The sequence below is a fragment of the Mirounga angustirostris genome, unplaced genomic scaffold (genome assembly GCF_029215605.1).
Source record: "Mirounga angustirostris isolate CCGP_5_RB_7025 unplaced genomic scaffold, mMirAng1.0.hap1 SCAF_4, whole genome shotgun sequence".
NCBI lineage: Eukaryota > Metazoa > Chordata > Mammalia > Carnivora > Phocidae > Mirounga > Mirounga angustirostris.
In genome coordinates this window covers 88681932-88705188 of record NW_026991712.1, presented here as the reverse complement: position 1 = coordinate 88705188, position 23257 = coordinate 88681932, and the positions used below count along the sequence as shown (strand labels likewise).

The window sequence follows — 23257 nt, the reverse complement described above, 5'->3', positions numbered from 1 at the left end:
AATTTTTCTTTGCATTAGCTCTCACATACACACCCCTGTAGTTATTTTTATATTATCTCTACTGTAGATGGACAAAACTGAGAACAAGAAGGATGAGGTATTTTTCACAAGGTCATGGAGTTAATAGGTGTCAGAACCAGGACTCTCTCTTGAGTCTGACTCGTCAAGTTGTTTGTTGGTTCCTAAGGCACACGTACATATGGGCCCATGTGCACGTGCACACACACAGACACACAGACACACACAGACACACACACACACTCACATATAAGGTAATAAAGATTTGGAGGATTCTATGAAACTTGCTTTAAACCGGACTGAAACATTGAATTAAGATTTGGGAGGCAAGAAAAGAGACATTGGGAACTCAAGCTCCAAAACTGAGCCAGGCAGGTATCCTGCAGGGACAGTGGGAGTGTAAGGTGGGGGATGATTACAGTTTTTCTCCCGTGGTACTTTTTCTAAGCAGCCCTATTCCAAGCTGGGAGCAGCTGCTCTGAGCCCCATGGAAGGAGGCAGGAAGGAGCTGCCAGTCACCACCTGTCACAGGACCTCGTGGGTGGCAGGAGGCAGTCCCCTCGTGCCCAGGTCCTGTCTCACAGGCTGAGGGCAGAGCCCAAAGCCGGGATAAAAGGGCTTCAGAGTCAGAGCACCTCCATACACTCCTCTCCTGAGGTGCTGACAGACCCACTGCTGCCTGTGCACCGGTAAGTGTCCCCTGGGACTGAAAGCAGAGCCTTCCGCAGAGGGAGCTCAAACCAGAGCAGGAGGTGGGGGGTGGGGGGCAGAGCCTTTGCAGTGTGTGTGTGTGTGTGTGTGTGTGTGTGTGTGTGTGTGTGTGGTGGGTGGCAGTGAGAAGAAGATGAGGTTGGGTTCATATTAGCAAAGAACAAGTCGCAGGGACACTGAGGGAGGGGCAAGGAGCTAGGAAGGCTGGGAACATGAGTAGAAGGAACTGTGTGAGTGTGACAGTACACTAGAAAAAACAAACTGATCTGTAGTTGTTGGTCTCTGGTTGGAAGGATTTGCAACACTGACCACCATACCAACCCATAACTGTTGTCAACAGGGAGGTTTATCTTTGAAAGCATAACTGTCCCTCCAGGGAAAAGTAAAGATGGGAACAGTGACACTCAGCCAGCAGAGAGGAAATCACAACTGACTGACTTATTTTAAGCACTCAGACAAAAGGACTTCAGAGTTGAGTAGGAACAACTCAAATCTTGATGCTGAGGTGTTAGTTTGAGGGGAGCGTCTGCAAGATGCCAGGGCAGCGGGGCCCGGTCAGGGGCCCGGTGCAAGTCCCAGCTTACAGTAAATTATCTTCTCCCTCAGCTCATTCTTCCAGCCAATCTGCAATGTCCTTTGCGGGTGTGGACTTCTATGTCCCTACAGGACAAGGATATCTAGAAAGTTCTGCAAGAGGGAATGACTGTTTTCCCTAAAGAAACAATTTCATTTCTAAACTGTCACCTAGATTTACTATTTCCGTGATTTTTGCTGTAGAATATCTCCTCTAGATGTTTGATTTTGAGCACTTTTTCTTAACATATTTTGGCTTCAGTTCTCTAATTCTATAACAGATGAAGCACTCCAGAGATGATGTGAGGGCATTTGGGGAACTATTAGAAATAATGAAAGTCTCTCTGTTGAATTATCAAGGACTCCATTTAAACAGTTCATCAAATAAAGGCACTAGAAATGATGTTGAGGACAGGAAGGGGTGGGGCAGGGGGGCTCAGGGTCCTGGGTCTGACTCACTGTGTGACTCTCCCTCAGCTCCTGACCCTGCCAGCCGAGATGTCCTGCCAGCAGAACCAGCAGCAGTGCCAGCCCCCTCCCAAGTGTCCCACGCCCAAGTGCCCCCCCAAGTGCCCCCCCAAGTGCCCCCCAGTCTCTTCCTGCTGCGGCTCCAGCTCTGGGGGCGGCGGCTGCTGCAGCTCTGGGGGCGGAGGCTGCTGCAGCTCTGGGGGCGGCGGCTGCTGCCTGAGCCACCACAGGCGACGCAGTTCCCACCGTCACAGACACCAGAGCCCTGGCTGCTGCAGCCAGCCCTCGGGGGGCTCCAGCTGCTGTGGAGGGGGCAGCGGTCAGTCGTCTGGAGGCTGCTGCTGAAGTGGACCCTGAGCCAAGGAGCGCAGGCTTGGGGACAGCGAGTGGCCAAAGCCCTCCTCCTGTTCCTGCTCCCCCTGCTGGGCCTGCCCAAGGGGCTGAGGGGTCTGAGTGCAGCCTTGAGTTCTGGCCCAGAGGATCCCTGTGCCCTGGTGCCCAGAAGCCACAACCCCTCCCCCAAACCCATTTACTCACCTCCTCCCCCATATGTGTGGCTGCCCTGGGAACCCAAAGCACAGACCCTAGGTCCTTCAGAGCTTACCTTGTTGTAAACCCAGCCTGATGTGAAATAATAAAACTAGACATCTTCATGCCCTCCTTGATTGTTGTTTTCTTTTTATTCCTACATTATCTTTTTATACTCTGTCCTCAACTCCTGCTTCCCCTGAGGCCTCAGTGTCTACAGAACTTACTCAGATTTGCCACTTGCACCACTAATGTCCTTAAGAGCAAAACAAATTTTTATTGGTTCAGAATCCAATCCAGGAACCAACATTGGCTTTTTGTCTTCTATGATTTGAAGATTTTTAAACAGTTGTTGGTTTTTGTAGAATGCCTGTCAATTTGGGTTTGTTTGATGTCTCTGCCTGACTAGGTTCAGTGATGCATTTTCACAAGGAGCGTCCTTCTGAGAGCTGACACCATGCCTCACATGATATCTAGTTGTCTCATCCCTGGAGTCCTGAAAATTGGAATAGAGACATTTGGGAACTTCCTGATAAAGTTGAGACATTGAATTTCTAAATTCCATTCCACCAAGTTGTGTCTTTTGCCAGTAGAAGCAGCCTTTTCATCCCCCTCTGAGGTGGTTAACCATGCATTTCCTGAGGAAGCTGAAAGGCCTCCTGGAATTGGTTGCCTTGCAGTGCACCGCTGGTTCTCTTGAGAACCCATCCCACCATCTCTCTTTGCTTCTAGACATGCACCTCGACTCAAGTCCCAGTAGGCCCCAAAAGGTGATGTAGAAAGTGTGACCCATAAACGGGTACACTGCACTCCAAAAGAACTACATGATTTTTTCTAATTTATACAGATATAAACCCAGGGAATATGTGTGGGATGGATATTAAGGGTACAAGATAATTGTGGAAGGGACATAAAGTTGGATCAGGCCGAATTTATTCACGCAAGTCCGCTTGGACGGGGCTCTAACAATTTGTTGGGTTGGTTGGCTGAAACATGGACCAAAAGGTGGCTGACACTGAATGAAAATGAGATGCCAGGACTTCCTTAGTAAATTATAGAGGAAGGGGTCCAAAGGCTTATTGGGATGCTAGAGTGGAGTTATCAGTTGACATCTGCTCATCTCCTCTGGAAGGGCCCAGAGGACTTATCTTTCAGGGCTATGAGAAATCAATTTGTGAGGAGACCACAGCATCCTTGAAGAGCTATGTGATTGGTCTTCTCTGTAGGTTAGAAATTACAGTGGAATCTGATGCCACTGAATTGGGAAACCTAAATGCAATAAGGATAATTGGATACCATTGGCAGCACTCGGGCACCAAAGGCAAAGTGGGTGTGGTTACTATCATGGACAGCAGAGTCAAAGCAGTAATCAGAACATCCTGACTCACAGAGAGCTGTGGCTCTGGCTAGTTCGTCATGGTGGTTTGGAAATGAAATTGATGGGGAGCCTACTACATTCTTACTTTATATGTATAGGAGGAAAAGTTCTAAGTGAACAAACCTCTGAACCATAAAAAGAGAGAATAATGCTCCCTTAATCAATTCCCAACTCTGAGCTGGTTTGTAGACACGGAACCCCTCGAATGAAGGGGAGGATGGGTCCTCTGGAGGAAGAACTCTTGAACTCCGCCAAAGAGTTATACTATTAATCTTTCCCCCAGCGTTCCCCAAAGGAACTTACGGCACTTTACCAGGGTAATTGTGCACTGGGGAAAAGAAAATAATCAGACTTTGGGGCTAACGGACACTGGCTCTGGATTGATGCTAATTCCAGGAGACTCAAAACATCACTTTGGTCCACTTTGGTCCCTATTTGGTAGGATAGGAGCGTATGGAGGCCGGGTGATCAATGGAGTTTTAGCTCAGTTTTTTCATCTCACCGTAGGCCCAGTGGGTCCTGAACCCACCCTGTGGTTGTTTCCCTGGTTCTAGAATGTATGATTGGAACAGACAGACACAACAACTGGCAGAATCCCCACTTTGGTTCTCTGATCGGTAGAGTGAGGGCTCTTATGATGGGGAGGTCAAGTAGGAGCCATTAGAACTATCTCTACCTAGAAAAATAATAAATCAAAAGCAACACCACATCCCTGAAGGCATTGCAGAGATTAGTGATACCATGAATGATCTGAAGGATGCAGGGGTGGTGATTCTCACCACATCCCTATTTAACTTGCCTATTTGGTTTGTGCAGAAAACAGATGGGTCTTGGAGAATGACAGTGGGTTATTGTAAGCTGAAGCCAGTGGTGAGTCCCCTTGTAGCTGCTGTACCAGATGTGGTTTTGTTACTTGAGCAAGTTAGCACATCCCCTGGTAACTGGCATGCAGCTAGTGATCTGGAAAATGTTCTTCTTCTCTTTTTTTGCCTTCATATCTGTCAGTAAAGACCACCAGTTTAATAATAGAGCAGTTTATTTTCAGTTGGAAAGGCCAGCAATATACCTTTACTGTCCTTCCTCAGGAGTAGGACAATTCTGCTACTCTATGTCATAATTTAGTTCTCAGCAATCCTGATTGTCCTTCCCTTCGACAAGTCATCACACTGGTCCATTCTGTCAATGATATTATGCTGATAGTACCTAACAAGTAAGAAGTAGTAACTACTCTAGACTTACTGGCAAGACATTTGTGTGTCAGACGGTAGGAAATAACTCTGACAAAAACTCAGGGGCCTTCTACCTTGGTGGAATTTCTAGGGGTCCAGTGGTACAGGGCATGTTGAGATATCCCTTCTAAAGTGAAACAGAAGTAGTTGCATCTGGCCCCCCCTACAATAAAAAATGAGGCACAACACCTAGTGTGCCTCTTTGGATTTTGGAAGTAACATATTTTTCATTTGGGTGTGCTACGCTAGCCCATTAACTGAGTAACCCCAAACCTGCTAGTTTTGAACGCAGTCCAGAAGAGGAGAAGGCACCAGGAGACAGAATGATTCCATTGAACTGGAAGTTAAGAATGCCACTTGGCTACTTTGGCCTCCTCAGGACTCTGAATCAACAGGCGAAGAAGGTAGCTACAGAGCTCAGTGGGGCGATTGATCCTGATTACCACCGAGGAATTAAACTGCTACTCACAGTGGAGGTAAAGAAGAGTATGTGTGGAATACAAGGGGTCCCTTAGGGTGACTCTTAGTTCTGCCACGCCCTTCGATTAAAGTCCATGGGAAACTCGAAGAACCCAATTCAGACAGGACTATTCATGGCCCAGACCCTTCAGGAATGAATATTGGGTGACCATGGCCAGAACTATGGGCATTTCTTACTATGAGCATGTTTACTTCCTTACTTTGGTATGAGTGTGTGTGTGTGTGTGTGTGTGTGTGTGTGTGTGAAGTACCTTTGGTTTCCTCCCATTCTATCACATAACATAAGATGTATTGACTGATATAGTTCAGTATTGTTCAACATTACATAATAAAAGTCAAGTTAAGGATATCAAGGAGAAGAGTCAACATCACTGAAGGACTTTACATCCTTTTCTGGAGAAAGGGTTTTTGCATTATCTGCTAGACAGAGCCTAACTGCATCATGTTAGCTGGCAGTATGGCCTTGTCATTGTCTTTATTTGGCGGTTAAATATTGTTTAAGGAGATGTGTATGGGTGCCAAGTGGACAAGGGGTGAATTGTGATGGTTAATTTTATGTGTGAACTTGGCTAGGCCATGGCACCCCGATTTTAAATCAAACACTCAACGTAGATGTTGGTGTGAAGGGATTCTTTTTTTTTTTTTTTAGATGTGATTCACATTTAAATCAGTTGACTTTGAGTAAAACAGATTACCCTCCGTAATGTGGATGGACCTGAACCAGTCAGTAGAAAGATTTAGGAAAAAAGACTGAGGGCTGCGCAAGAAGAAGGAATTCTGCCTGCAGGCTGCCTTCAGACTGGCGGCTGTACCGTCAACACTCCCGGGTTCTCTAGCCTGCCAGCCTGCTCTGCAGTTCTCAGACTTGCCAGCTCCCGCAGCTGTGTGGGCCAGTCCCTTAAAATAAATCTCTGTGTATATAGGTACACATCTTACTGGTTCTGTTTCTCTGGAAAACCCGGACTAACACAACGTGTGTGGATATGTGTGTGTATGAGGGAAATAATGAGGTGGGGGGAGGGAGGGATTAGGAAAGGGTTCTTTGTGTCCTTTACTCATTTCAGTGTGTATGTGTATTTACTTTTGAATTTGTAATATGTATTTATATATTAGGGCTATCAACTTCTTCCCAGGCCTATGTGTTATATTGTTCTGTAGTTATTTGTCTTTTTACCTTATATATGATACTTTATGCTGTATAAAACTTATGTTTTTTCTGGACTTTAATTAATCAACTCTTTTCTTTATATATTATGGGGTTTGTGCCATTATTATTGCACCTTCCCCCATCAATAATTAAACAACAATGATCTATATTTTCTATTGATTTTAGAATGTTGATTTCAGAGATGAAGAAAACTATAATTTGTTAAGTGCTCATTTGTAGCTCAGAAGGGAGCTGAGTGGGAAGGCACAGAGGAAAATTAATTCAGTCTGAATTGCTTCCCATATGATCTCAGCAGTGCCCCCTCCAGCTCCCTGAGAGATGAGAGAATGACCATGTAAGAGACAGGACCCCTTGGGTGAATAGGCCACCTCAGAAGGCCTCCAGTAGTCAGACATGTCTACTGAACGGTCCCAAAGCCACTGGTAGCGAATATCCAAAGCCAAAGTGTCCGTCCAAGTGATATGGTTGCAACCACGTGGCTGACTCATCACTAAGGCCTAGCAGGTGGGTAATTTGAGTGCCGCCCTGCCTGGAGGCAGAGGCATGGACCAGATGGACTCCTTACCCCATCATTCTAAGAATCAGGAGCTGAGCTCCCATGTGAGCCAAGGCATGAATATCCTGGCCACTCCCCCATAAGTAAGCCCACTGGAACAACTTGAACAAATGTCATGGTCAGGTGAGACAGTGGCTGACTTCTGAAGAGGGGTGTGGCCATCACACCTCACTGGGCCTGTCTTGGAGTGTGGTCTCTCATGAGGGTGACCGGAGTCACAGGGAACAGCTGTTCGCAAACTGCCAAGTCAGTGCTAATGCTAATGAAAGGGTTTTTAAAAGTCTATTAACCACCCATGCATGCATAAGCGTGGACTAGCTGCTGAAGGGGAGTGAGAAATATGAGGCACAGTTGTGTTGTTAAAGGGTTTATTAAAATCTCCTTTGTAAGATAATGTCATGTAAAGGATACTGAGCAAGTGGGACTTGAACGGCATTGTCTCAGAAAGGAAAATATCATGGAATAAAGCATAGGAGTGGGGTAAGGAGAGACATGTGGCCAATGTGCCAGTTCTTCTTGGGACACCAACAGAGAAACTGGAATAGTTGCACAGAGTCATACTGCACAGAGCCTTGACTGTCTCTAAAAAATGGCCGCCTTGATCCTGAACGCACTGGAGCCCTGGACGAGGCTTCCTGAAGGTCAGGGGTAATGATTTCTGGAGTGGGAGATGGTGGAAAGAAACATGTGTGCACCCCAGCGAAGAGTAGCATTAAGGAGAAACCATTACAGATGAGAGGCTGTGGGGCACCAGGGAAGGCCACGTACTTTGAGATATCTGATGGTGAGAGTGACAGACAAGGTGGACTCTTTCTCTCTCTCTCTCTCTCTCCTTATATCTGTATCTGTGTCTGTGTCTACATCTACATCCATATCTGTATCTGTGCTTATATCTACATCTCTATCTATGTCTACATAATATATATAATTATCCACATATGTAATACACACACAGATAAATCAGTTAAACAGTCTAACATATCCACAGTCATGTGCACATGTACAGTTCACCAGCTATTGGTTCTCCTTGCCCGTTATGACCCAGCTATGGATATTTTTGAGTCATGTTGGGCTCATCTCAGGCTCTGGAGAATTATTTTGGACACTTCTCGGGGGAGGACTTTCTTCTCATAACTACTCAGGTCTAATTTGTCTTTATCTAATTAATTGCTTATTTTTTAAATATGTTGCCCTCCAGACATGGAAGGAACACCTGCTATATGCCAAATTGACATTTGTCTTTATCTCACTCTCCTAAAAATATTTCCAAAAATTCCTTCAAAGAACCTCGAGTCCAAGCAGCGATGCTGGAGGTTCCTACTGAATCCCAAGCCCTCCTGTTCTATGAGGTCTTCCCGCCTCCTCAGCCCCAGGGGCTCCTGCCCTTGTGGTCCTCCCCACAGACACCCACACCACAGCCTAGAACCCTCTCGCTGTCTCTTCCCCTTCCTGCTTTCTCATCCACGGGCTCACCCTCCCCCTGCCTGGAAGATCCCTGGAAAACAGATTCTCATTGTCCCATGCAAGGCAGTGCAGCTTTTCTCTCTGGCTCCTCCACAGGGATATCGTTATATGAAAATGTATGAAAGACCTCCGTGGAAAAAAATGGTCATTTTAAAAGTCAGATGCAGCTCACCTGGAAAATAACTGTGATCTGAAAACAATCCATTCTTTTTTAATCATCGATGGATAGATAGCTCACATCTGAGGGTCCACTGGGTTTCCCTTCCATGACTCTACTGACCCCCGTGACACCATTGAGAGTAATTTTTATCGCCTGTTTTAAAGTTGAGGAAACCGAGAATGAGAAAAGTTAGGTGATTTTCACAAGATTACATGGCTAACAAGTGGCAGGCCCAGGATTCTCTCCCAGGTGGATCTCACTCACTTCTAATCCAGACTTTTAACCATGATGGCGTGGATGTGCGTGTACACGCATACACATGCACACACACACACGCGCGCGCGCGCGATCTGCCAGGGTGGCAGGGACACAAGCAGAGACACGTAGAGGTTTCTGGAGGTCTCCATCCAGAGCAGGCTGTCAAGGCATTAGGACAGGAGGGGCTGGGGGGCCAGGCTCTAAGAAGGATGTGTGAGGGACAGGCAGCTGTAAGGAGAATGAAGTGGCACTGATGGTGGCAATGTCTGGGCCCTGCGGGGAGGCAGGGAGCAGCTGCCAGGCACCACCTGTCACAGGACCATGTGGGTGGCAGGAGGTGGTCCCTGCATGCCCAGGTCCTGCCTCACAAGCTGGGAGCTGAGCCCAAGACTGGGATAAGAGGACCCCCTTGAATCTGTCCACTATGAGATCCAAGAAAATCGCTCCTATCTCCATAAATAATTAACCACAAACCGTTAACGTCTTTTTCAGAATGCACACTATTATGGGAGGCATTCCAAAATCCTACTATGAAACATGAATCTATGTTCTATCTGAAGTTTAAGCATTTGTCACCTACCTTAGAAATATTCTGAAACTGATGGACATTATTTCTGAACTTTGATTATGCCTCTCCCTATATTGCATGCCATGCTGTTGCCCTGTCACGATGGGGCAGCTCAAATCCCACCTGCTGTTTTATGTGTCATGTGACATATCACTCCAATGAAGTTATAATAAGTTCCTTAGCATTCTGGCTTGGATCTTATGTTTGTTGCCTCCATTGGTTCATACAGGGCTATGCACAGAGTGAGCAGTTAATGATCTTAAAATCCTATTACTAGCATTAGCATTGATTTTTCAAGTGACAAATACCTAATCCTGATGAATAAGCTCATTCCTATAGGATACCACTCTCTGAAACAGGCTCAGTGCGGTGGGTTGGCCACATTTTCCTGAGCGATTTGTTCTCCTGCTCAGTGTTGGGGTGGTCATCCAGAGGATGTAGCTGCTGTTTGACCCATGAGCTGGATGGACCCTGGCAATTGAAGACTTCTCACCCCTTCCCCATCCTTGGGATGTGGGTTCTGCTTTCCTTCCCCAGAGGCTGCCCTAAGGACACAGCCTTGAGATGGTGATGTGGTGTTGAGACCATCTGGGTATTATATGTGACTGAGCCCAGTTAAATCCTCTGCATAATTTTTTAAGATTTGAAGGAGGAGGTGTGGAGATCTACCTGTCTTGCAGCTACCCAGTGCAAGCCTCCTGAGTAAGTTTCCTTGTTCATCAAACCTACTTCCTACCAACCTGAGGCCTTCTTTGCTCTCTCCCTGTTCTCTGCCAGGAGGAGCCAGTTTTGGTTTACACCAGGGAAGTTCCTAAGCAGCTTGGAGCCAACATTCAGGCTGTTCCAAAGACTTGGTAATGGGGAAGTGGTCAAGACATGGATTCCTGCTCCTGATTTGTGGGATGATGGGGTTGAAATGCCATCTGATCCATGCCTCTGCCTCCATGCAGGGCATTGCCCAAACTGTCAATTGACCTGACTTAGATGTAGGCAGTGAGTCAGCAGCACAGTTGTATCATGAAGACAGGATCTTAAGCCTTGGATAAAGGTCTCATGGCTTTTCTAACAGTCCAATATATAAACATTTTGACCATCAAAGCATTGGCTTTCTGAGGCTTCCCATTTGTCCAGGTGTCTATTGCACCCTCTTCTTTTTGTCAAGCTGAGTACCATGCACAGGTTACCAATCCCAGGGGAGCACTCTAAACACTCTACCCACTGCATCTCAGCATCAGAGTTGCCAAGGAAAATACAATGCAGTCAAGCACTAGATGGAAAGACATTTCACTCACATAGAGAAGAGACAGATCAAGACTGGCTTCCACAGTGGGCATTGATCCCCCATGGCCAGAGGCCACCCCCCTCAGGTGGCAGTGGAGGAACCTTGCCCTTCCTCCAAGGCAGAGATGCTACAGTGAGGGTGGCTAGAGGCCAGCCTCTTTATCTCTTGGTGAGGAAGTGTTCCAGGCCCAAGGCCCATTCTATGCTGTTGAGAGGGGGTCAAAGACTGTACCCACAAAACTTCTTTTCCCAGCACCTTTAGTTGTTAACTTTTCATTATCTCCCAGAATGAAGGAAGCATTGCTGAGATCTAACCAGAAACAATGCAGACTGAGAAACTGTTTTTCTCTGTGCTCCAGAGCCAGCACCAAGCAAATCTGCAATCTTTGCTTTTTTTCCTCCATCTCTACAAACCCTTTAAATCATACTAAATTAAATTCTAAATGTTGAAGCAATATTCTTAGAGTCTAGGTAAAAATTCAGTTACTATTTTAAATAGCATCTTTTTTTAAAGTTACATTTTCTGAGTCTTGCTACTAATTTTTTTATATTTACCTCATATTTGTCTCAGCTGCGCTGGGCTCTCCCATTACTTCTGAATTATTGCAGTGGACATTCTTATGCATCTTTTCTTTCATTTTATTTTTTTAACTCATTTGCCTCAATGTCATAACAATGTTTGTGTTATGTTATGAATGGTACATTCATTTTAAGCTTAATTCATCTTCCCCAATAAATATTTGTTGAATGAATTAATGAATCATCCAAATCTTTATGCTAATTTGCATTCTCAGGAACAAAGCGTAAGTGACCATTTGCATATCACCTGGTGAGTTTTGTACCAACAACAAGTTTTGTGAGCTAATTTTTGAAAGGTATTATAAATCTGAAAGCTCCTTCCTAGAAAATGAACTCTGTTTCTTCTGTATGAGCGAGGTAGAATTGCTTTTCCAAATTAATTTCAGTGGTAATTACAAGTATTTATTATTTTTCTTTCTTATCTTTCTTTTTTTTTGAGATTTTATTTATTTCAGAGAGAGAGAGAGAGCACGAGCAGGGGAAAGGGCATAGGGAGAGGGAAAGGCAGACTCCCCACTGAGCAGGGAACTCAACACAGGGCTCTATCCCAGGGTCCTGGGATCATGACCTGAGCCGAAGGCAGACGCTTAACCAACCAACTGAGTCACCCAGGTGCCCTTCTTTCTCTTTTTCTTAGAATCCATCATTCATGGCTTTTCCAAATCTTTTGTAAGAATGTTTACTTGTTTACTCTTAATTTATATGAACCCTATATTTATTAGAGATTTTAGTCCTATAACTGTCATTTGTAATCTATTTTCCCAAGTTAAACCTTATTTTTTTAGAGCAGTTTTAGATTCATAGAAAAACTGAGAGGAAGGTACAGAGATTTCCCATATACCCCCTATGCCCATCTATGCGTAGCTTCCCCACTATCAACATCCCCCACAAGAGTGGTACATTTGTTACAATCCATGAAGCTATATCGACACATCGACATCCAAAGTCCATAGTTCACATTACTGGTTACTCTTGTAATACACTCTGTAGGTTTGGACAAATGTATAATGAATGACATGTATCCATAATTATGGTATTATAGGGAGTACTTTCACTGCCCTAAAAATCCTCAGTGTTCTGCCTACTCTTACCTTCCCTATCCTATCCTTAAACAACACCCTGATCTTAAAAGATTAAAAAAAAACACTGACCTTTCACTGTCTCCATAGTTTTGTCTTTTCCATATGTCATATAGCTGGAGTCATACAGCATATAGCATTTTCAGATTGGCTTCTTTTATTTAGTAATATATATTTATAGTTCCCCCATATCTGTTCATTGCTTGATAACTAATTCCTTTATACTGCCAAATAACATTTCTAGATATACCACAGTTTACTTATTCATTTACCTCCTGAAGGGCATGTTGGTTCCTTCTAAGATTTGGTAATTACGAATAAAGCTGCTCTAAATATCTGTGTGCAGCCTTTGTGTATACATAAGTTTTCAACTCCTTTGGTTAAATACCGTAAGATTGCTTGATCGCATGGTAAGAATGCATTTACTTTTGTAAGCAACCACCAAACCATCTTCCAAAGTGGCTATACCATTTTGTATTCCTATCCGCAATTAATGAGAGTTCCTATTGCTCTGTGTCTTTATCCGTATTTGCTGTTGCCAGTGTTCCAGATTTTGTCCATTCTAATAGGTGTATAGGGGCATCTCATTGTTGTTTTATTTTTTATTTATTTTTTTAAAGATTTTATTTATTTATTTATTAGAGAGCGAGCGAGAGACAAACAGCATGAGAGAGGAGAGGGTCAGAGGGAGAAGCAGGCTCCCCGCTGAGCCGGGAGCCCGATGTGGGACTCGATCCCAGGACCCTGGGATCATGACCTGAGCCGAAGGCAGTCGCTTAACCAACTGAGCCACCCAGGCGCCCCCTCATTGTTGTTTTAATTTGCCTTCCCCTGATGACATATCATGTGGAGTGTCTTTTCAGATGCTATTTATTAGTCATCTGTATATCTTCATTGGTGAGGTATTTGTTAAGGTCTTTTGTCCATTTTTTAGCTGAGTTATTTTTTTTCTTATTGTTGAGTTTTAAGAGTTATTTATATGTTTTGAATAGTCCTTCATCATATGTGCCCTTTGCAAATATTTTCTGATAGTTTGTGACTTGTTTTATCAGTCTCTTAACTTTGTCTTTTGCAGACCAGAAGCTTTTAATTTAATCAAGTCTAGTTTATCACTTATTTCTTTCCTGTAGTGTGTATTTGGTGTTGTATTTAAAAAGTCATCACCAAACCCAACTTAGTCTAGGTCTTCTTCAATAGTTATCTTCCCAGAGTTTTATAATGTTTCATTTTATATTTAGGTCTGTGATCCATGTGAGTTTATTTTTATAGTGAAAGGTATAAGGTTTGTGTTTAGATTAATTTTTTTTTGAATGTAGATGCCACTTTAGCCAGCATTACTTGTTGAAAAGATTATCTTTGTTTCATTGTATTACTTTTGTTCTTTTGTCAAAGCTCAATTGACTATATTTATGGGTGTCTATTTCTGGCCTCTCTATTCTATTCCATCTATCTATTATCTATTTTCTATTATTTTCTTAATGTCAAATTGTCTTGATTATGTAGCTTTATACTAAGTCTTAAAGTTGGGTAGTGTCAGTCCCACAACTTTGTTTTTCTCCTTTATACTGTGATCTTTTGCCTCATCATATGAATTTTATAATCAGTTTCTTGATACCCAAAAAATAACTTGTGGGATTTTGACTGAGACTGCATTGAATCTATAGATCAAGTTGAGAAGAACTGACATCTTGACAATATTGATTCTTCCTATCCATGAGCATGGAACATCCCTCCATTTATGTAGTTCTTATTTGATTTTGTTCATTAGAGGTTTATAGTTTTCTTCATATTGATCTTATACATATTTTGTCAGATTTATACCTAAGTATTTTATTATAGGGTGGTGCTAATGTAAGTGGTATTGTATTTTTAATTTCAAATTCCACTTATTCACCGGTATATAGGAAAATGATTGATTCTTGTGGATTAACCTTGTATCCTTCAGTCTTGCTATAATTCCTTATTAGAGCCAGGAGGTTTGTTTGTCGGTTCTTTCAGATTTTCTACATAGATTATCAAATAATCTGCAAACAGAACAGTTTATTTCTTCCTTCCCAATCTGTATTCCCTTAATTAACTTTTCTTATCTTATTGTATTAGCTAAACTTCTAGTACTATGTTGAAAAGGAATGGTGAGAGGGGACATCCTTGCATTATACCTGATCTTAGAGGAAAAGCTTTGAGTTTCTCATGACATTAATTTTGTTTCTTTCCATCTTTTTTTAATGGTGGTAATAATTCAAAATTACTCATTTATTACCAAGTATTAAAGGATTTTTAAAATTTTGAGGATAGTTTATTTTATATATATAAATAAATTTATTTGAGCATAGCTGGTTGATAAATATCTTTACATCGGGCAATGTTACATTAGTTTTACTGTTAAAATATCCATACTACCCAAAGCGATCTATAGATTCAATACAATCCCTATCAAAACACCAACAGCATTTTTCACAAAACTAGAACAAATAATCCTAAGATTTTTAGGGAACCACAAAAGCCCTAAATAACCAAGGCAACCTTGGGAAAGAAAAACAAAGCTGGAAGTATCACAATTGCCAATTTCAAGATACACTACAAAGCTGTAGTAGTCAAAACAGTATGGGACTGGCACAAAAACAGACACATAGATCCATGGAACAGAATAGAGAGCCTAGAAATAAACCCTAGCTTATATGGTCAATTAATCTTCGACAAAGGAGGCAAGAATGTACAATGGGAAAAAGACAGTCTCTTCAATAAATGGTGCTGGGAAAACCAAACAGCTACATATAAAAGAATGAAATTGGGCCACTTTCTAACAACACACACAAAAACAAACCCCAAATGGACTAAAGACAGGGGTACCTGGGTGGCACAGTCCATTAAGCATCCGACTCTTGGTTTTGGCTCTGGTCCTGATCTCAAAGTCGTGAGAGCAAGCCCCATGTCGGGCTCAGAGCAAAGCGTGAAGTCTGCTGAAGTTTCTCTCTCCCTCTCCCTCTGACCCTCCCCTCTGCACATTTGCATGCTCTCTCTCTCTCTCTCTCTCTCTCTCTCTCTCTAAAATAAATAAATAAATATTTTTAAAATTGGCTAAAGACATAAATATGAGACCAGAAAACATAAAAATCCTAGAAGATAACACTGATAGTAATTTCTCTGACATTGGCCATAGCAACATTCTCCTAGATCCATCTCCTAAGGCAAGGGAAACAAAAGCAAAAATACTGATGTGTCTACATCAAGCTTTTGCACAAAAAAGGAAACAATCAACAAAATAAAAAGGCAACCCACTGAATGAGAGAAGATATATAAGAGAAGAAATGATATATCTGATAAGGGGTTAATATCCAAAATATATAAGAAACTTGTACAAGTCAACATTAAAAAAACAATCTGATTAAAAAATGGGCAGAGAACATGAGCAGACATTTTTCTAAAGAAGACATACGATGGCCAACAGATACATGAAAACATCACTATTAGGGAAATGCAAATCAAAACCACAATGAGATATCACCTTACACCTGTCAGAATGGCTAAAATCAACAACACAGGAAACAAAAAGCGTTGGCAACACTGCTGATGTGGAGAAAAAGGAGCCCTCATGCACTGTTGGACGGAATATAAGTTGGTAGAGTCACTGTGGAAAACAGTATGGAAAGTCCTCAAAAAATTAAAAATAGAAATACCATATGATTCAATAATTCCACCCAAAGAAAATAAAAAGACTAATTCAAAAATGTGTATGCACCCCTATGTTTATCACAGCATTTTTGACAATAGCCAAGATGTGACAGCAACTTAAGTGTCCATCAATAGAATGGATAAAGATGAAGAGGTATAGGGCGCCTGGGTGGCTCAGTTGGTTAAGCGACTGCCTTCGGCTCAGGTCATGATCCCGGAGTCCCGGGATCGAGTCCCGCGTCGGGCTCCCTGCTCAGCAGGGGGTCTGCTTCTCCCTCTGACCCTCCCCCCTCTCATGTGCTCTCTCTCTCTCATTCTCTCTGTCTCAAATAAATAAATAAAATCTTTAAAAAAAAAAAAAAAAAAAAAAAAAAAAAGATGAAGAGGTATATATGTATATACATATATACATATACACATACAATGGAATATCATTTGGCCATAGAAAAGAATGAGACTTGCTATTTACCACAACATGGATGGACCTAGAGGGTATTATGTTAGATAAAATAAACCACACTGAGAAAGACAAATAATCTTTATATCTTTTTAATAGTGCTTTCTACTATTTAAGAATTTATTTTTTCCACATTTAACCACATCGATTTCATATATCCACATTTCCCTTTATAAATTTTGGATTATGTGTTATTCTTTAAATTTTCTCCAAATAATGATTAGCCACCAACTACATTTTAAATTGCATTGATTGCATTTAGGGTTACATAACTGCATATATTCGGCAAAAGTTATTGAATTGTATATTTAAAAATTAGTGAATTTTATTGTGTAAATTAATACAGTAATAAAATGATTCTAAAACTTAATAAGGGTTTATTGCATATATGCATTTGTGTGTGTGTGTGTGTGTGTGCATGTATATTTAAGCTGAAGGAGACTAACCAGGATCCCTGGAGTGAGGAGGTAATGGTAGGAAGAAGGGACAGAGTTAGACATCTGAAGGGAACCAAAAGATGAAAGAACAATGATCACAATTAGTGCTGCTTCAGGGCTGTTGTTAAAAGGGAAAGCAGGGGCGCCTGGGTGGCTCAGATGGTTAAGTGTCTGCCTTCGGCTCAGGTTTTGATCCCCGGGTCCTGCGATCAAGCCCCACCTCAGGCTCCTTGCTCAGTGGGGAGCCTGCTTCTCTCTCCCTCTACCTGCTGCTCCCCCTGCTTGTGCGCGCTCTCTCCCTCTGGCAAATAAAAAAATAAATAAAATCTTAAAAAAAAAGGAAAATCAATATTTTTTTTTTTTTAGAGAACATAGAGATGAAGTATTTGACCTGAAAAAACTGAGGGGAGAAAGGGGAGAAGTAACCGATTTTTTAAAATTCCCTAATTCCTTATAGGCCTTTTAATTTTTATAATCTTTGCCGCATGCTACATGGATGTTTCTAGTTAGAAACATCATGTTTGTTTCGTGGGCTATTTGTAGAAAATTCATGTATAATTTTCTAAATAAATTTTTTGGCTGAAGGAGAAAGAAATTTGAGGGTGAGTTGGGGCAATGTCACAATGGAGAAGGAGGAGGAGACCAGGGGAGGAATGGAATATGCATTGCCCTTGTGACTTGTTTGGACCCCAAAGAAAGTCCAAGTTCAAGTTCCAGAAGAGCTACAAAGTATTTGTCTGAGAAATGGTGTCAGAGTACGAGGCAGAGCCATTTTCTCTCCCCTCCTCCCATCACCAACCATGCAACTAGCACAAATTTGATTTCCAAGATCTCTGGGCAGCAAGAGAATGCATAGTGGTGGAAAAATAAAATACTGGGATGCAAGCAGGCCAGGAAGAGTCTAGAACAGGATGGTAAGCAGATTTCTGGTTTTATTGTTTCACTTGAGGAGCAGAAGGCAAGGAGAGTAGCTGGGGCGTGGATTAGAGTCTGTGGTTTGGGGATCCCAGGGCAAATAACACAGTTGGTGTCAGAGGTCAGCAGATGGAATTAGGGGAGAGGATTCAGCCTTCTGAATCCCAGGGCAGAGGGACCCACCAGCCCAGAGCTCAGAACCTTCACTGAGACAACTCAGCCCCTTGGGCAGGCCCAGCAGGGGGAGCAGGAACAGGAGGAGGGCTTTGGCCACTCGCTGTCCCCAAGCCTGCGCTCCTTGGCTCAGGGTCCACTTCAGCAGCAGCCTCCAGACGACTGACCGCTGCCCCCTCCACAGCAGCTGGAGCCCCCCGAGGGCTGGCTGCAGCAGCCAGGGCTCTGGTGTCTGTGACGGTGGGAACTGCGTCGCCTGTGGTGGCTCAGGCAGCAGCCGCCGCCCCCAGAGCTGCAGCAGCCGCCGCCCCCAGAGCTGGAGCCGCAGCAGGAAGAGACTGGGGGGCACTTGGGGGGGCACTTGGGGGGGCACTTGGGCGCGGGACACTTGGGAGGGGGCTGGCACTGCTGCTGGTTCTGCTGGCAGGACATCTCGGCTGGCAGGGTCAGGAGCTGAGGGAGAGTCACACAGTGAGTCAGACCCAGGACCCTGAGCCCCCCTGCCCCACCCCTTCCTGTCCTCAACATCATTTCTAGTGCCTTTATTTGATGAACTGTTTAAATGGAGTCCTTGATAATTCAACAGAGAGACTTTCATTATTTCTAATAGTTCCCCAAATGCCCTCACATCATCTCTGGAGTGCTTCATCTGTTATAGAATTAGAGAACTGAAGCCAAAATATGTTAAGAAAAAGTGCTCAAAATCAAACATCTAGAGGAGATATTCTACAGCAAAAATCACGGAAATAGTAAATCTAGGTGACAGTTTAGAAATGAAATTGTTTCTTTAGGGAAAACAGTCATTCCCTCTTGCAGAACTTTCTAGATATCCTTGTCCTGTAGGGACATAGAAGTCCACACCCGCAAAGGACATTGCAGATTGGCTGGAAGAATGAGCTGAGGGAGAAGATAATTTACTGTAAGCTGGGACTTGCACCGGGCCCCTGACCGGGCCCCGCTGCCCTGGCATCTTGCAGACGCTCCCCTCAAACTAACACCTCAGCATCAAGATTTGAGTTGTTCCTACTCAACTCTGAAGTCCTTTTGTCTGAGTGCTTAAAATAAGTCAGTCAGTTGTGATTTCCTCTCTGCTGGCTGAGTGTCACTGTTCCCATCTTTACTTTTCCCTGGAGGGACAGTTATGCTTTCAAAGATAAACCTCCCTGTTGACAACAGTTATGGGTTGGTATGGTGGTCAGTGTTGCAAATCCTTCCAACCAGAGACCAACAACTACAGATCAGTTTGTTTTTTCTAGTGTACTGTCACACTCACACAGTTCCTTCTACTCATGTTCCCAGCCTTCCTAGCTCCTTGCCCCTCCCTCAGTGTCCCTGCGACTTGTTCTTTGCTAATATGAACCCAACCTCATCTTCTTCTCACTGCCACCCACCACACCCACACACACACACACACACTGCAAAGGCTCTGCCCCCCAGGCCCCACCTCCTGCTCTGGTTTGAGCTCCCTCTGCGGAAGGCTCTGCTCTCAGTCCCAGGGGACACTTACCAGTGCACAGGCAGCACTGGGTCTGTCAGCACCTCAGGAGAGGAGTGTATGGAGGTGCTCTGACTCTGAAGCCCTTTTATCCCAGCTTTGGGCTCTGCCCTCAGCCTGTGAGACAGGACCTGGGCACGAGGGGACTGCCTCCTGCCACCCACGAGGTCCTGTGACAGGTGGTGACTGGCAGCTCCTTCCTGCCTCCTTCCATGGGGCTCAGAGCAGCTGCTCCCAGCTTGGAATAGGGCTGCTTAGAAATGGGGTAGAGGGTAAATTCCTACCACTATCTATCAGTCAGTACTCTAGCCTCTCATTCTTGGAACCCATACTCCTAACCCCAACTTCCTTTCTTTACTCCCAAATGTTAATTTAATGATTACAATCAACCTGGTTTAAGCCAAAATTTTAATATATTCCTTCATGTTTTATTCCATGCTGGTAATCCTGATACGTTCAATATTATAGTGTGTGTGGTTTCAGTTTTGTAGAAATGGCATCATACTTGAGGTTCTCATCTGCAACTTGCTCTCTTCTTTAAACATTATTTTTGTATATTATTCAAGTTGATCTGTGTAGCTGTCATTTATTCATTTTTACAACCTTATAGTATCCATCTTACGAGCACAGTGTGATTTTGATATCCTGTCTCTTTGGGATGTGCATTCAAGTTGTTTGCACTACTTGCCCTATAAATATTGCAGTTTTGGGGATATTTGTGTGTGTGTGCTTGCGTATGTGTTGGAGAGGATCTCCAAGTTAATCATCTATAAGTGGAAGCGTTGAATTTTCGATCATTCCCATCCCTCCAATTTGCTCTTGTCAATTTCTGTTTCCACTTATGGTTTATAAGAATCACTCTTTCTGTACATTGTTGCTAAACTTAAGTAACTGCCATTTGATGTATGTTAATTGATATTCCCTTGTACTTTTTTTATGTGTTTCCTGCTTAGTAATAATCATGACCATCTTTTCATGTTTGTTGATCATTTTTGTTTACTTTTCTATGAATTATTTGTTCTTTTTAAAAAAATTTCTATTTGCCTCTTTTTGTTAGGATCTGTAAGTTCTTCACATATTCTGGTTTCTAGTGCAGCATCTTTTAAAATTTTATTTTATTATGTTATGTTAATCACCATACATTACATCATTTGTTTTTGATGTAGTATTCCATGATTCATTGTTTGTGTATAACACCCAGTGCTCCATTCAATATGTGCTCTCTTTAATACCCATCACCAGGCTAACCCATCCCCCCACCCCCTTCCCTCTAGAACCCTCAGTTTGTTTCTCAGTGTCCATAGTCTCTCATGGATTTTCTCCCCCTCCAATTCCCCCCCCCTTCATTTTTTCCCTTCCTACTATCTTCTTCTTCTTCTTCTTCTTCTTCTTCTTCTTCTTCTTCTTCTTCTTCTTCTTCTTCTTCTTCTTCTTCTTCTTCTTCTTCTTCTTCTTCTTCTTCTTTTCTTCTCCTTCTCCTTCTCCTCCTCCTCCTCCTCCTCCTCCTCCTTCTTCTTCTTCTTCTTCTTCTTTATAACATATAATGTATTATTTGTTTCAGAGGTACAGGTCTGTGATTCAACAGTCTTACACAATTCACAACGCTCACCATAGCAACACCCTCCCCAATGTCTATCACCCAGCCACCCCATCCCTCCCACCCCCCACCACTCCAGCAACCCTCAGTTTGTTTCCTGAGATTAAGAATTCCTCATATCAGTGAGGTCATATGATACATGTCTTTCTCTGATTGACTTATTTCGCTCATCGTAATACCCTCTAGTTCCATCCACATTGTTGCAAATGGCAAGAACTCGGGTTTTTTGATGGCTGCGTAATATTCCATTGTATATATATATACCACTTCTTCTTTATCCATTCATCTGTTGATGGACATCTTGGCTCTTTCCATAGTTTGGCTATTGTGGACATTGCTACTAGAAACATTGGGGTGCACGTAGCCCTTCGGATCCCTACATTTGTATCTTTGGGGTAAATACCCAGTAGTGCAATTGCTGGGTCGAATGGTCGCTCTATTTTCAACTTTTTGAGGAACCTCCGTACTGTTTTCCAGAGTGGCTGCACCAGCTTGCATTCCCACCAACAGTGTAGGAGGGTTCCCCTTTCTCCGCATCCTCGCCAACATCTGTCCTTTCCTGACTTGTTCATTTTAGCCATTCTGACTGGTGTGAGGTTTTAATTTGGATTTCCCTGATGCCAAGCGATGTTGAGCACTTTTTCATGTGTCTGTGGGCCATTTGGATGTCTTCTTTGGAAAAATGTCTGTTCATGTCTTCTGCCCATTTCTTGATTGGATTATTTGTTCTTTGGGTGTTGAGTTTGATAAGTTCTTTATAGATTTTGGATACTAGCCCTTTATCTGATATGTCATTTGCAAATATCTTCTCCCATTCTGTCGGTTGTCTTTTGGTTTTGTTGACTGTTTCCTTTGCTGTGCAAAAGCTTTTTATCTTGATAAAGTCCCAATAGTTCCTTTTTGCCTTTGCTTCCCTTGCCTTTAGCGATGTGTCTAGGTCTAGTGCAGCAGTATTAAATGAGTTGTGAACATCTTTCCTCTTGTTTGCTTTTTAATGGGTCATTTCTGAGCAGGTAATTTATTTTTAATATAGCTCTATCTTTGCATCATTAACAAAGCTATGTGCACTTTTCATGACTTTATGAAGTCTCAACCATTCATAAGCTCAGAAATCTGTTCTTTTCTGCTTTCTTAAAAAAAGTAGTAAAGACTAATTTTCTTTTTAAAATTAAGGTTTTTCTTTAACCCAGAATGGAATTTTTGTACATTTTATGTTTATTTTAACATTTTTTTCCAAATGGATAATCAGTTGTCTATCATAATCAAATATTTTATTTTCCCAGTAATTTGAAATACCTCCTCAGTCATAACTGAGTTTCCACATTTGTGTAGCTCTGTAACTGGCCTGATCATTCTTTTCACTGCCAATTTGTTTATCCCAATGATAATATCCTGCTGCCTTAATTACTATAGGTATGTAATCAATTGTGATATCACATAGGTTCCATAACTTTGCCCCCCCCTTTAAGATTGTCTTGGTGATTACTAGAGCTTTGCTCTTTCATATAAAATTTAGAGGCAGCTTGTCATTTGACACAAATGAAAGTAAAGAAAAGAAAATATCTTTAGAATTTTGATAGAAATATCACTAAGTATATGCATTTATAAATGAAGAAATGTAAGATTTTTTTCCATAATTTCCCTTTTGAACCATCCTTGAATATGGTATATCTATCTCTCTTTTGGTATTCTGCGATGCCTTTCAGTAACGTCTCCTCATTTTATCAAAAATATTTCACACTAATATTTTAGACACTATAATTTTTGCTATCTTAAATAGCAACTTTTAAAATTATAAGTTTGAATTATCTATTCTGGTAAATATAAATCTAATTTATTCTGTATTATGCTCTTATATCTTATAACTTTTCTAACTCTTACTATTATTTTTACTTCTTGTGGTAATCGTTCTTATGCACATGATTTTTTTTATCAAAGCTTTTCTTTCTCCTTGGGTTACATTCTTAGAAGCTCAGTTGTTATATAAAAGCGATTATGCTCATTTTAAAGCA

General features: G+C 42.4%; 2 protein-coding genes and 1 pseudogene across 2 annotated transcripts; 2 read left to right on the top strand and 1 right to left on the bottom strand.

The window, feature by feature from the left end:
- The first annotated feature begins 1800 nt into the window (after positions 1 to 1800).
- On the top strand, positions 1801 to 2423 carry LOC135363984 (late cornified envelope protein 1F-like). The gene has a single exon (XM_064587469.1). It carries the CDS (start codon positions 1801 to 1803, stop codon positions 2113 to 2115), a length of 315 nt encoding a protein of 104 aa, XP_064443539.1. The 3' UTR covers positions 2116 to 2423.
- A 332-nt stretch (positions 2424 to 2755) lies between these two features.
- On the top strand, positions 2756 to 5154 carry LOC135364039 (uncharacterized; annotated as a pseudogene).
- Positions 5155 to 17991: 12837 nt separating this feature from the next.
- On the bottom strand, positions 17992 to 18587 carry LOC135363983 (late cornified envelope protein 1C-like). Its single transcript, XM_064587468.1, has one exon. The coding sequence runs from the start codon at positions 18583 to 18585 to the stop codon at positions 18295 to 18297; it is 291 nt and encodes a 96-aa protein (XP_064443538.1). The 5' UTR covers positions 18586 to 18587; the 3' UTR covers positions 17992 to 18294.
- Between the last annotated feature and the right edge of the window lie 4670 nt (positions 18588 to 23257).

Bases quoted from the DNA above. Each gene is read 5' to 3' on its own strand.
- LOC135363984 (XM_064587469.1), top strand. From the start codon at position 1,801: ATGTCCTGCCAGCAGAACCAGCAGCAGTGCCAGCCCCCTCCCAAGTGT.
- LOC135363983 (XM_064587468.1), bottom strand. From the start codon at position 18,585: ATGTCCTGCCAGCAGAACCAGCAGCAGTGCCAGCCCCCTCCCAAGTGT.